We start from the raw sequence: 13659 nt of genomic DNA, 5'->3' as shown, positions 1-13659 counted from the left end.
GCTAGGATCCCGTGTTACAAGTGTGGCAGTGACAAGGAGAAGCTTCATCCGAACTGCGCAAGTTCAGAACGCTTGACTCGCTGTGTAGGTTGTGATTATATTATCAGATTCTATTCAGAAGGTCTGACAAAGGACGAATACGGCCACGACGCTGTTGCCGACTGGGTCTTCAAACAAGAGGCAAGGGTGCCATTGCAACGTTGCAATGCCGTGGACTCAGGGGTCAGATATTTCCATCAGAGCTGCCTTGGCCGAGATGAACCTTCAGCATTGTCCAGAGCTAATGGCTACTATTCTATTCGCGGGAAGATTGAGAGCGAAAAGTATCCAGAGCTCAGAAATATTACCCACAAATGCTGTGAGGACTGCGTCATTGCAGCCCAAACCAGGGGCAAGGATCTCAATGAGGATAAGTTGAATTTTATCATGCATCAAGGAGTGATTGGTAGGTCTCAATAAGCACTCCATCTTTGAAGGTTGGGAACACCTATGTTTTGAATCTCCCCATGACCTTGACACAGAGTAACTAACTCTGACTTTTGCGTTGCGTTCAGAGGCAGAGACCGGCGACTTGGAGAGGAAGAGAGCCGATAGGCGATCAAGCAAGATTCGAGGCATCATTGGTGGTCAGCAGGCTCGCCTCGAAGACAATGGGACGACTTCGACCGCCATCTTTGCAACGAGACACCTCAATCAGAAAGTCAGCTTCAGCAAGAGCGCCAGCAGATTGCTGGCAGCAGTGCCCAACCTGAACAGGACAGTGATGGCAGCCTCGTATCTCCAGGCCAGTGGACTTCAGGCAGGCCAGACAGCCCAAGGACAGGCGCAGAGGGGCGCCACAGCTGCAGCAGGCGGCATGCAGGGTCCCGCAGCCCCAGAGGCAGAAGCTGCAGGACCTTCGCAAGCGCCACAGCCAGGGATCAGCCGCAGGCAGCTCAGCGCTCAGGGAGCCGAGCAGGACATCGTCCAACGGTGGCTTGCGTTCAGCCTCAAGGCCTCATCCACCGTTGCAGAGCTGAAGCGGTTCCTGCTTGACAGAGGCCAGCGGCCAGTGATCTTCACCAGAAGCGCGCTGCTCGCCAGGGTGGAAGGGCTGCTTAGATTTGAGCATCCAGAAGGTAGCTATCCATGATGGCTGTAACGATCAGCGCCTACACATCTTATGCCTGGCAAATTAATAACATGTCCTCACCATTTCCTCTGGACATCTTATGCGCTGGCAGCTAATGGATGCTGTCATGCAGGTGGACTGGAGCCGAGTGCGGCGGCGGTTGAAGAGATCACAGCCGCTGTTGAGGCCGCAGCCCAACCGGCACGGCAAAGACCAGCAAGGCAGAAGGTGGGCATCTTGTTGAGGATCCTTATGTTTGCATGTGCTTTGTGAACGCCTCTCATCTGTCAAGCTGCTGGTGCAGTGAAAGCGAGTTTGGCTGAACACACTGATTGTAAGTTATTGTTGTTACAGGCGCCGAAGAAGTCACAGCTTCAGATGGAAGCGGCCAAGTCCATTGTTAACAAGGGTGAGTGGGCGCTCTCAGCTGGAAGCTCTGATCACCTGGTGACTGTTGCACACCCGAGAAGGCTTTAACTTCTGCAGATTTGATGGAAGGGAATGATAGCCAGTCAATTGAGGCGCTCACATGTTTGCAGGAGTGAGCAGCGGCCTGCCCGTGGTCAAACTCAAGCAGATTGACGAGTTGCTCTGGACCTTCGACAAGTGCCACTACCTGCCGCAGTTGGGGGAGAGCACTCCCTCGATTGGTGTCGCTCTCTGGGCCGTCACAAGCACGCTGCACCGCGACGGGGAGTTCCCAGCACGCAACTTGTCCCAGTTGGGTCGTGCTGCCAAGGCTCCTGTTGGTTTGGTGCGCGCTGTGCAGCCAGGCAGCGATGGCACCCAGCTGCATATGGAGATATGGTTCCTCGAGGCGCGCGTGCAGACAGATAGCCAGGGGGAGCCCGAGGCAGCGGTGGCAGGGGAAGGCGGTGGGGCACGCGCAGATGTGGAGGGACGGGGTGCAGGAGAGGCAGCCACCGGTGGGGGCGTGCAGGAAGGGCATGGGCGGGGTCGGGGCAGGAAGCGTGGCCGCCGCGGCACAGGCGGGGCGCGTGGCAGCAATCGGCCCAGAAGGGGCAGCCGAGGCAGGCTCAGGCGCCCAACCGCCAGAGCCGCAGAGTTTTGGGGTCCCCCCACTGAGGGCGACGAAGACGAGGTTGGGAACCTCTTCTCTGAGTCAGATGCGGATGACCAGCCAGCGCAGCAGCACAGTGACCCAGCAGAGCCAGAAGGGCAGGCAGAGGGTGTCCTGCCTGAGGCCAGCGAAGTGCCGCCGCAGCCCACAGCTTGTGCGAGCCAGTCGCCGTTGCACGGCTGCTTGCTGGCAGATGAGTCGCCGCAGCCTGTGCCAGTCCCCAACGTGCGGCTGAGCATGCAGGGGCATGCCGCATCGCCGGCCAAAATGGCTGTGCTGGTGATCGACTACCGGCACATTGCAGCGGCCCTCTGTCATCCAAAACGGCTGAAGGTGGCTCTCGGAGGCGCTGCCGGGAGCTCGCCCATGAACGTCGAAGAGGCTGCAACTGGTGTGGCGCTGGCAATGTTGCTGGCTGAGGAGCAGAATGCGGCGCGCGCCGGAGAAGGTGAGGAGCCATCATGGCTCTCTTTGTCCTGGCTTATATGATTCCACTCACAGTGAGTTTCTAAGTTATAATGCCATGCGAATCATACCCCGAAGGTTTATCGACAGGTAATTGTCAGCAATAAGCTGACGACAGGCATGTGTTGTCTAGGTGGGAGTGCTACGGCAGCGGAGCAGTCGCAGTCAGCCTTGGAGCAGTCACCGCTGTCTGGCGCCATGGTCTTCTTTGATCCTGCTCTGGAGCTCGCTGCCGATGAGGAGCCAGCTTCCTCCTACCGCTCTGCAGATGGCCCAGCAGGCATGTACAAAATCCTGCTCTGTCATTCCTGTGAACTTGTCAACTGACTGCTCTCATACGCTGGTGTAGTTGATTTGTTCATGTCTTGTCTCTCAATGCTGAAGTGTCTGCTTGCCCCTTTGCCTGAGCCATGCCTGTCTTTCACGCACCCTGCTCCACATGCTGTGCTTGCCCCTTTGCCTGAGTCATGCCTGTCACTCACGCACCCTGCTACATATGATGTGGTAGAGTGCCGCACCTAAGGGTCATCTGGGTAATACTAACAACAGGAATAAATTTGAGCTTGACATCCTAGCAAGACACTAGGGAAGATATTGCTTGAATGCGGTAATAATCGCGGATTGTAAGCAGCTGTGTGTTGGTGCGCGCAGGTCGACCGTCCCTGGAAGTTTCCTCCCCTGGGATCAACATGGAAGCTGCAATGGGTGTCATCGCAGGGCTGGCATGTCAGCTGAACCCCTCGCCGCAAGCCAGAGGCCATTCGAGCGCGCACAGTGACGTGCAGATTCTGCCAGATGACACAGTCTATGTCCTAACAGATGACAGGAGGATAGTGGGGACGGCAGAGGTGGTGCATATTGGGCCTGGCACACGGTTCCACGGTGCTGAGCTTGAGGGGTTTGGTGTTATTTGCGGGCTCACCATCACAGACGCAACTGGGGCTGGACACCAGAAGGCATGGTTGAGCGACACAGATGAAGTCAGAGCAGGCAGAACACCCTTGGAAGCAATTGGGGGCAATCAGATGGTGGCAGTTCCCGAGAGGTGCCTTCGCTTTCTGAGGCGCCCACCGGCGGCTGGAGAGTGACTTGCAATGTGATCTTTGCACTTTCAAGCTAAGTCAGTTTCAAGCTTAGTCAGAATTGGCGTGTGAGCATGACGCAAATGTAGCATCAATTTTTTTTATGTCCTAAATTTGATATTGCAATGAGGACTGTAGTAGGTTGTGACCAAGTCTGCCTCACTACAAGGCGTTGCACATCCATGCGCTCTACGCAACTAATATTAGTCACTCACTTGTCCCTCTCTGCACATGTGCGCAACAATCATGACGGTAACCAGATATCATGCATGTAACAATCTGTAAGGTAATTCTGCTCCCGGTTGCCTCACATGCTCAACCTTCGAATCTGAAGTGGCCAGTGGGATGGAGCACTTCAAGCCTTGTTGCTCCAATTGGTCAAATATATGCATTATTCTTTTTTATCTGATAATTCTTGCAAAGCAGAATTAAAGCCACTGCAAATATTAAGGCTTGAAACTCGAATTCACAATGTGGAGATAAAGTCCATGCAATGGGTGACTCGTTAAACATTAATTGAAGCTGAAGGGCTAATTGGCTTCTGATAAATATTTTAATATCATGGTCATTTATTTGGATGGTCCAAACAAGCTGTCGACATGAGAATGATCACTCACAGGCTTGCATGGACACTAAAGTCCCCCCAGGTTTTGGTAGAAAGTGAAGCCAATGACGGTACTGCAACATGCTCAGCCTATAGGTAGCTAACCAGATATTTACTATAATTACACCTTGAGGATCTGGTCCAGAGTCACATGCATGCCATATGGGCGCATGTTGCCGACTGTTGACATGACCTCTCCAAGAGTCATCAAAAAATCACATTATGACAGACATATCTTCTTAGAACCAATACAAATCTTTTGAAGACTGAAGGTCTTTATTGTCATTAATGGTGGGCAGTGGGTCATGGCCTTCCTCTAACTAAGGAAGCTTCACAACCTGGCAGGCAATCTTTCTAAGTAGCAATTCTTGTCAAGGTTCATACTGTTCATTTTTTGGCTGCTGGCAGTCAACATGCTATTAACTATTAACAACGTGGACACCTGTACATATATACAAATTTTAAGTATTAATACTAATATTAATTTGTAGTATTAGCCGTATAATTTTATCATAATATTATGATATGCTGCCAAAAATAAAATTCAACGAATTTAATTTGGTGGACCTTCATCAAAGTTTTAAAAACATGACAGGGACACCTCCATTCACGACAGGCATTGATCACATTTTGACACTTATATGAGATAGAGAGAGGCACTGCTCAGAGCTACATGAATTGCAAGAGTTGCAGGAAGTTTCAATAGGCTGCCTTTCGCTTGAACAACTGATAATTTTTAACAGCAATGCATATTTACATTAACAACATAAGAAGCTGGCACTCTGTGTTAATTATTTGCTTTAAGTGTGTGGAGAGAACAAGCTGCTAAGAGATCTTGAGATTTTTGAGCCAATTGGCAGATGATTCCACAGCGCACTCCCTTCCCAAAAAGGATCTGATGAATTGTAGAACAATCAGATTACTGTACTCTATAGAAGATTACTGTACTCTATATAGAAGCTACTGACTTTCAAAGTTTGAAACAGCATCGAGAACATCAAAATTGGCAGACAAGGCGAGATGCTCATTGCCAAATTTTCAAATGTGCCAATATTTATGTGTCCTCATCATCGCCGCCGCTGCTGTCTGAGGAGGCATCGGACCGCGCATCCTGCCAGTCCGAGTCGGAGCTGGTGCCGCTGTCCAGGTTTGTGAGGTCGGCGTGCAGCGCTTCCACAGCATTGCCTGCCATGCCGCCCAAGTGCTGATACTGTTCAAGCTTGGAGAGGAGCACCACCTGCTGCCCGAGCTGGAAAGCTTCAAGGGCTGCATGCACACCCGCCTCCCCCAGCTCCGCCGCATGGGGAACTTGTCGGGCGCTGGGCAGGCGGCGCTCTCCCCTCCCAGCGGCTTGCTGCACTTGCTGGGCGTAGTGCTCATAAAACACTACCATATCCCTGGCCTCACGCCGCACGATGGTCATCTCTTCGGAGCACCGCTTCAAGCGCTCCTGCTGCTCCGCCAGCGCGGCCAGTTTCCTAGCCAGCAACCCTGCCTGAGCAGATTGTCGCTGCCACGGCAATGTGTCTACCGCGAGCAAGCCAGGGGCGGTCAAGCGCTGGCAGTCATACTGCGCTCCCTGATAGTCCCCAGGGGCGGCATGCCAGCGCCGCAGCTGAAGGATGTCATCGCTGACTTTGGACACGATGGCTTCCATCTGGCGCCGCAACCGCTTCAGGCTAGTGCGCTCACGATATGCCGCTGTCTCCAGCTGTCTCTGTAGGGCGTAGTAATCCACGAACCTGGCTGCAATGGAAGCATGTAGCTGCTGAATCATGAACCTCTTCCGCTGACCCCCTATCTCCTGGTACAACCGGTCTGCCTCCACCCACCGCAGCTGTACCCGGTGCCTGCGCTCCCACGCTGCCAGCTTGCCCTCAAGGACTCGGCGGTGCTCATGCCGCATTTGCTCGGAGAGCGATTGCTGCCCCTCAGCTGCGAGAGTCACACTGCCACCCAGCGCGTACAACTCCTCCAAGCAGCCTTGGTAGTGGTGCTCCCATGTAAGACGGGCCTGCGAGTAAGAATCCTGACATCAGTGATTCATGCATCTTTATGTATCTTCCAAAGGTGTGCATCCCATTTGCTCTTTACAAAAACTCCACCAGTATGCACATCCTGTCATGTCTTGTCCTGTCATGTCATAAGTCACATGTCAAATGTCCTATCATGTCATATGAACAAGCACCAGTACAGCCAACTGAAGGTGCAGAGTGGAGCAGCACCGGGATGGTGGGCGCGCTTGTTGATGCCCCCTCAGACGATGTCTGCCGCTGCTCCCGGGCAGACCCCTGCGTGCAAAACAAACAATCTGCTTGCATACTTTCTTCTGAGGCAGCTCTTTACTCTGAGTCCTCTGAGCACCTCCTTCTCACTAGCATACCCATTGATACTTATTCCATGCTAGAGAAGAGCCTTCAAAAAGGACCAACACACCTCTGCTTCGTCACTTGCGCCTGCACCAGCGCCGCCTTGGAGAGGATCCTGGCCTGCCGGTGATGGGACGCCTCCTGAGCCACCGCCACCCTGCACCTGATTCATCAGCCAATAAGCGAGCATGCAAAGCATTGCAGACTGCAGGATATATCAAGATGGCATCTCCCCAGAGAATCAGTAGAGACAGGTGCAGCAACTAGGAGGGGTGCATTTTACCTGCAACTCGGGGGCTTTGATTTGGGCAATCTCCTGCTTGAGGGCCCCCGTGGACTGCCGCAGTTGTGCCAGCAGTCGAGCAGCCCTCCTATGCCACTCAAGCAGCTGCTTGGGCAACCTGCGCTCCTTTTTTCGCTGCCAAGCCATCGCCTGCACATGGACCAACATTGTCACTTCTCGCACCTACAGGGTTACAAACTGCAACATCGAGCAAGGCTACAAGAGCTTGCATCATATGAAAGGAGAACTCACCAGGTCCGTCATGTAGTCCTCCCGCGTGGCAGTCGCCATGCGCTTCAAGATGTGTGCAAATTTCCTGTAATGTGCCCAAGCCTGTTCAATGTTGTCACCAAAGGAGTTTCCTGCCGCTAGCATGCGGCGGGCGCCATACTTTTCTTGGCATGCCGGAATGTGAGCCTTCACATGCCACGGCCCCACTGCCAGGCCAGGCATACCCTCCACGTTTCCTTGAACCATCCTGCCAGCACAACACATCACCATTCAAAGGGGACGCTGCTGTGCACTCCGACGAATCCACACACTCATAGCATGACTAGTACTAGACACTAGGAGTGAAATTGTTCCATGCAATAATTGTACAGGGCACATCTTGACGTAAACGCCAGGCATGATGGACGAAAGATTATACCTTCGCCAATATGGGTCAAACTGGCAAGCAATGTCAATGAAGAAGTACTTCAGATCCTTGCCCTCCTCAGGCTTGAACTCCTTCAGCAGACGCTGCAGGAGCAACTCGTAGTAAACAAAGCACTCCGGTGTGAACAGGTTTGCCGCCACGAGAACATACCCGTGGCGGCAAACTGCTGCTGCCACGCCCTACGCACAAGCACATGCGGGAGTGTCAGACCGGCTCCAAAGCACCAGCACATCTTCTTGTTACACGCTTTCCTGCCAAGCAAGGTACATCCTGCAGAGCTGCAATTTAAGGCTGCCATAACCCTACCCCTTGTTGAACTCGCCAGATCCAAGCAAGACCCAATCAACCGTGGGCATGGTATTCAGTATTTTTACCACCTGAAGCAAGGCACGCTAGGGTGCTGCCAAGTATTACCCTTGCCAGCCGGGGCCAGGAAAAAAAGAGAAAAAAATCATGGATATATGAGATGCATGCCAACATCAGTAAGCGCAACAAGATCCCAGAAAAATGCGAGGAGACTCACTTGCACATATAGGCGCAGCTGCGTGTCTGAGGCGGTTGGCGTGGCAGCAACGAACTGAGAGCAGACCGGCCGCTCCAGCGCCGCCGGGTCCAAGGCCTTCCGTTGAGCGAGCAAGGCCTTCACCTCTTCATCAGCAATGAAGGGGCTATAGGGCAGCTTCGGCTGCAGGAAATCAGAGGCTTTGCCCGCCGCCCTGAGCTGCGTGAGTCCCAGGCAGGCGTCAGCAATGGCTGCCACGCAAGTGCGAAAGCAGCAAGGACACTGCACAGTGGGGCCCCCGGAGGCACGACTGTCCAGAGATTCCTGGGTCGCCGGGCCCACCTCAGCTGCATCTCTGCCAGTTTGAGCCGCGAGGCTGCCTGCTTCCATTTCTGGTGGCGATGACGACGCTGCTGCTTCCCTCTGAGTGTTCTCCTGGGGCGGCGGCGGCTGGCCGAGCTGCAAGTCTGAGTCACCGCTGAGCCCTGCCTCCGAACAGATGGGCTGCACGCCAAGCCTGTTGAGGTCATGTGTGGCGATGTCCATTCTGCGCCACTGTCTGACCGCCACTGGGAGGTTCCTCCAGATATTTTTGGGCAGGCCACTCAGTTGCCCGTACGGCACACAGCCGTTCCTGACGTGCACCTCCTCCAGGGCGCTAGTCCAGGCGACCATTGAGGTTGGGCTGGCGAGGCTGAGCTCATGCGTCTGCAACATGAGCGCTCCAGAGTAGTAAACCAGCGGCCTCTGTGGCGTTGCAGGAAAGCATCCCATGCTCACAGGATCGACTGTGAAGGCGGCACTGCACCCGCCACACCTGAATGCTGGGGGGCTGACCTCTGTCCTGCCGCTGATCGAGACATACACAAGCCTGCTGATCGTCTCCACCTGCTCCCACACTGATCCCACCCTCCCAGCCTGACTGCATGGACTGCAAGCGGGCAGGGCTGCTCTGGCAGCTGTCAAAAACTCTGCCTGCAGCTGCTGCTTCAGTGCTGCTTGGCGTGCAGGCTGACCAGCTTGGAAACATGTGTTCCTGAATACATTGTCATCAAAGCACGCATCCCATGCTTGGTGCAGCCGTCTATTATCCTCTTGAGCTGCCTGTTTCCGCAGACGCCGGCGTGAGGGCGGAGGCTGATAATAGGCAGCAGCGGCTTCTCCATCTCCATCTGCAAAGCCATCCTGCTGTTCTTCCTGCTGAGCTGTGTTTCTTGCAGGGATCCGCCAGGATGGAAGGGCGCTGGCCGGCCTCCGGGGTCCCCTCGGTGCAGATGTTGCCACAGTGCTGCCTAGGTTCCTCCCAAATCTGCGGCCTGGCTGCAGCAGAGCAGGAGTGTCGGCTGATGGTATCACCTTGACACTGACCCTCCACCTCTTGTTCCTGACCATTCGTCCTGCATGAAGTCATCACACAACGGTTTCTGCAAGTGATCCACCAGGACATTAAAGGAATGAGAAGTACATCAGCAGCATGCCTTCTAGTACAAGTGATACAACTATCCTTACAAGCACCTGGGCTACTTGCTACTCTTTGGGGTGCACAGTCCTCTCCAGATGCTCCTCATCAGATTGGCATTCCAAGCAAAGCCAGGTCAGGGCAGACACCCACGGCTACTCACAGCAGCAGAGGGATCGTAACGCTCACCAGAACAATTGAACTTGATGTTGGTTTAGATTGTAGACGACTTCAGTGTCTGTCCGGTGCATCAGTGCTCAATTCAGGTGAACGCTCTGTGTTGCCTGCACGCATTTCATTTCAAGGAATTGGCTTGGCAGGGCATGCAGTCACTACGAAAGAAGTAGACATGCACGTCGATGGTCGTGACATTCGATTAGCTGAGTCCAAACAAGTCAAGGATGGGGATGCCAAAAAACCGGCAAAAGTGCGAACCTCACATGGCCAGCGACAGAAGACTTCAAGAATTCGTTTAAATTACTCCCATAAACATTTGCGGCCGTCCCACCCCCCTTTCAAATCCTACTTTGCAACGGTAACCTGGCAAATGGCATTGCTGTCTTCGCAGAAACGAGTAGCGCACGATCCTATAGATACAGGCTTGACCGAAATAATTAGCTTGACGGAGGTACTATGCAATGCTGAGATTGTTGTAGGTAAATCTGAAGGATGTGCAGCATTGCTTTTGTTATTGCACGCCCCGAAGGGGCGTGCTCAGAAAGAGAGCCAAATCCACTAATGTAGTGGAGTGCATGTCCACCAAAGTAGTGGATTTTGCCCGACAGAGTAGGATGCCCATATTGCTAACATTTGCAAGAGTGCAAATGAACGGCAGTAGGATATTTCTCTCCACAAGCCTGACGGCAATTCTCAGCAACTCTCATTGGTGAAAGACAATCGAGCTGGAAATTATCTGTGAAGGTATCGGCAAATTAGTGTTGATGGTGCCTTCTCTGCAAACCTGACAAAAGCTATCATGACTAATCTCGTCGGTCCAGGAAGTCCAGCTGCAGCTCTTTCCCAGGAGGCATCGGGGCAAAGATGGCATCCAATTCCTCTTCACGGATGTCACTCAGGTTTGCAGGATTCCACTTGGGATTCCTGTCCTTGTCCACCACCGCTGCGCGCACCCCTTCGGTGAAATCCCCCCGCCCGCACATGCGCACTGCCAGCGCATACTCCTGCCTCATGACCCCCTCTACCTCCGCCAGGGGACCGCCGCCTGCACGGCAGCCACGATGTCATCTTCTTTTGTCACCTGGTGTCATCCTCACTAGTAACATCCTTAGCTTATTTTTCTGTTGCCGCACCACGAATGAGGACATAAAACTTAGTCAGTGCAGGCCAGGCACACTAGTTTAGCAGGCTGGGGAGATACATGACAGACCATAGCCATTGACTCTCCAAGACCGAGGGCAGGAAAGGGATCTCTTAAATAACACACGTCCACAAGTGTACTCTTGGGGTGCAACAGCTACGGTTGGGCACCTCCCACCTCCTACATCAACTGGTCCATTTCTCCCTCTCTTGATCAGCGCAGTACGTGACACAAAAACTGCTGCTCATCATCAGTCATGCATGTTGGCATTACAAGAAATGCCGATTTTATGCTTGCCTCACTGACAAATAGCTGCAGCAACACTGGCTCAAGCGATGCAAGCCGACCGTCAAAACCGGAAGAAAAAGGGGAGTTGAGTGGAATTGAACCTGCATGCACTGCCTGGTAGATGGCGGCAAAGTGCCGCAGGGTGACGGCCATGCTCATGGGGCACAGCTTTTGCAGCGTCTCCAGGGTTTCAACCGCAAATTGCCTGGCTGCCGGCCGCTCATTGGTCTGGGCAATGGTCAACAGGTCAAGGGCGATGTCATCCAGGGCCTGGGGGGCGGACCTCCCCCTGGCCCTGTGCGCCAGTGCCGGCCCGAAGCAGCTGTCTATCAGCGGCTGCAGCGTTGCCAACTCAGGCGCCGCCAGATCAGGCGCCTGCACACCACAAAAATGTTCCTTAGGTCAAGTTTTTTGCAGGCTACGCGTTTGAGATCTGGCACGGGGTCAAGGCACTATTCCAACTGTGCATGCCTGATATCACATGCCCACCAGTGCCCACCCTCACTGCGGATCAGCTAGAGCAGCCTCACTCTCCCGTAAATTTTAATTAGTGCCCAAAGTCCAGCTACATTAGTTTGGTAACCATGCACACAGCAACAGGGTAATAGAGGATGATTATTCCGGTCGGCACGCACTCTGATAATTACGATCGCTTGCGCCGCCGATTCAATACAATCTGACCCTCAAGGGAGTCCTTTCCTGAACACCCGTCCTTTGCCAAGTACTATTGGTCTAACAATCATGCACACAGCAGCAGGCTGACAACTGGTAGGTTGCCAGTATGTGATATTCATCATAATGTTTAGATTTATCAGTATGTGCCATAATAATTTTTCGTGTGACTAAGCGATGACATGAGGATCGCAGCGCGCCTGAAACTGCTGCAGCACGGCGTCCAGCTGGCGCAGCGTCTCGCGCTTGTCAGCGTGACGGCTGAGGGGAGCTTCTACGAGGGCGTTCCTGAGCGAGGGCAGCTCCTCAGCGCGCGCAGCGTGTGTGCCCAGCCGCGAATATAGTAGATCACTGAGGGATGACAGCCGCCGCCCTGTCAGGCCTAGATACAGCCCCAGCGCACCTGCAATTCCCAAGTTCCCAATCTGGAATCGAGGTATTTCTTTGTATGTTGGACATTCCCTAATGACAAGAGGAAGTCCTGCCAGCAGCAGAATCTCAGCGCATCACAGGACATGCTGCTCCCAGGCCTATATGCTTTGAATTACTATCCTCCCCTTGCACAGTACATATTAAAAAAATAAACACAGAGGCAAGGAGCTGGTTTGAAATTGGAGCAGAACCCCGTGCAAGCAGGTGTACCAGGCTGCTGCAAACCTGCAGGGTGCATAATGAAAACACCAGTCAGGAATTTACCAAAAGCTGGGGAGCGCACCTGGCAGCTGGGCGGCAATGTGCGCAAAGCCGACATCAGGGAAGAGGCCGATGGAGTTCTCGGGCATGGCAAAGAGCGTGTCCTCTGTGACCACGCGTACGTCCCCATGCGCAGAGTTGCCCACGCCAAAGCCCATCCAGATGCCAGTGCAGATTGACACGTAGGGGACGGGACACCGCGCCACGTCGCAGACCTGGTTGTACTCCGTCTGAAACACCTGATCAGGCAACCAGAATATCTGACGCATCCTGAATGTCTGAGAAGCCTCTACGTGATACGCCTGCTCAGACCAGGTACAAGCACACCATGGGCACTGTAGCGTTTCAGTGTTCCGCACTCAATCAAATCGCAAGCTGCTTAGTCATGCGCATGGCTTCTGCACAACTGCAACACTGACGTGTCTTCGACTGCATGCTTGTCTTAAGCATCAGTGCGCGTGATGATTACAGGCCTCACTGATGAGTGCCCCACTATTGTCCAATGTGCCTGTTGATGAGATTTTACATGCAACGTCTAACAGACCTACCAGAGGTGTTTTGCTTAGTGACCCGGGTGAGGTTTCGACTCACCCGTGCCACGGGATGATCTACTGGTGGATCTTCCTTGTAGGGCTGCTCTAATGCATACTTCCTGATGCTCTTTATATCACCACCTGCACAGGAAGACATATTTGTTGTCTGATCAAGACATGCAAGAGAGTGGCACCAAGCCTCAGGCAGCAGAGAGTGAGGCACAAACCTGCACAGAAAGCCCTGGGAACGCCTTCCACAAGTATGGCGGCAATGTCAGGTTGGGATGCAAATGTCTTCAGAGCTGCATGATGAGCCTCAACCATGTCTGTCGTGCACAAACACGTCAGAAAAGTACTGGTCCTGCCAAGGTTTCCATGGTTTCCAAAAAGGAACAACGATCCACCTGAAATCATCTGATTGTTCAAAGCCATGAAGAATCTCCATCAGTTGGATGATCGCTTTGTGATACGCAAAATTGGTTCGAATGCGCACCAGCATCCATAGCGTTGAGAGCTTTCGGTCTGTCAATCTTTATGCAGC

At 53.3% G+C, this 13659-nt stretch overlaps 4 protein-coding genes across 4 annotated transcripts; 1 reads left to right on the top strand and 3 right to left on the bottom strand.

The window, feature by feature from the left end:
- Positions 1–426: 426 nt before the first annotated feature.
- Positions 427–3745, top strand: COCSUDRAFT_59625 (hypothetical protein; the record flags this gene model as incomplete). The annotated part of the gene is made up of 8 exons (XM_005643628.1): positions 427–445; positions 555–1118; positions 1245–1339; positions 1466–1520; positions 1651–2640; positions 2791–2967; positions 3309–3508; positions 3683–3745. 8 exons carry the CDS (start codon positions 427–429, stop codon positions 3743–3745), a joined length of 2163 nt encoding a protein of 720 aa, XP_005643685.1.
- Positions 3746–5065: 1320 nt separating this feature from the next.
- On the bottom strand, positions 5066–7146 carry COCSUDRAFT_54753 (hypothetical protein). Its single transcript, XM_005643627.1, has 4 exons — positions 6996–7146; positions 6780–6869; positions 6569–6634; positions 5066–6357 (listed from the first exon to the last, which is right to left on the bottom strand). Exons 1-4 carry the CDS (start codon positions 7140–7142, stop codon positions 5398–5400), a joined length of 1263 nt encoding a protein of 420 aa, XP_005643684.1. The 5' UTR covers positions 7143–7146; the 3' UTR covers positions 5066–5397.
- A 1500-nt stretch (positions 7147–8646) lies between these two features.
- Positions 8647–10267, bottom strand: COCSUDRAFT_31375 (hypothetical protein; the record flags this gene model as incomplete). The annotated part of the gene is made up of 3 exons (XM_005643626.1): positions 10050–10267; positions 9804–9898; positions 8647–9552 (listed from the first exon to the last, which is right to left on the bottom strand). A coding segment is annotated over exon 3 (900 nt), but the record flags the coding sequence as incomplete, so codon positions are not given.
- Positions 10268–10594: 327 nt separating this feature from the next.
- On the bottom strand, positions 10595–13621 carry COCSUDRAFT_59623 (ClpP/crotonase; the record flags this gene model as incomplete). The annotated part of the gene is made up of 6 exons (XM_005643625.1): positions 10595–10836; positions 11322–11595; positions 12075–12295; positions 12608–12824; positions 13177–13259; positions 13612–13621. 6 exons carry the CDS (start codon positions 13619–13621, stop codon positions 10595–10597), a joined length of 1047 nt encoding a protein of 348 aa, XP_005643682.1.
- Between the last annotated feature and the right edge of the window lie 38 nt (positions 13622–13659).

The sequence above is a fragment of the Coccomyxa subellipsoidea genome, assembly GCF_000258705.1.
Source record: "Coccomyxa subellipsoidea C-169, whole genome shotgun sequence".
NCBI lineage: Eukaryota > Viridiplantae > Chlorophyta > Trebouxiophyceae > Coccomyxaceae > Coccomyxa > Coccomyxa subellipsoidea.
Note: the sequence above shows the minus strand (reverse complement) of the source record. Positions and strands in the feature narration are given on the sequence as shown.

Bases quoted from the DNA above. Each gene is read 5' to 3' on its own strand.
- COCSUDRAFT_54753 (XM_005643627.1), bottom strand. From the start codon at position 7,142: ATGGCTTGGCAGCGAAAAAAGGAGCGCAGGTTGCCCAAGCAGCTGCTT. The intron at 6,870-6,995 runs GTAAAATGCACC...AATCAGGTGCAG, and splicing joins TCAAAGCCCCCGAGTTGCAG to GGTGGCGGTGGCTCAGGAGG. The intron at 6,635-6,779 runs GTGTGTTGGTCC...TTTTGCACGCAG, and splicing joins GCGCAAGTGACGAAGCAGAG to GGGTCTGCCCGGGAGCAGCG.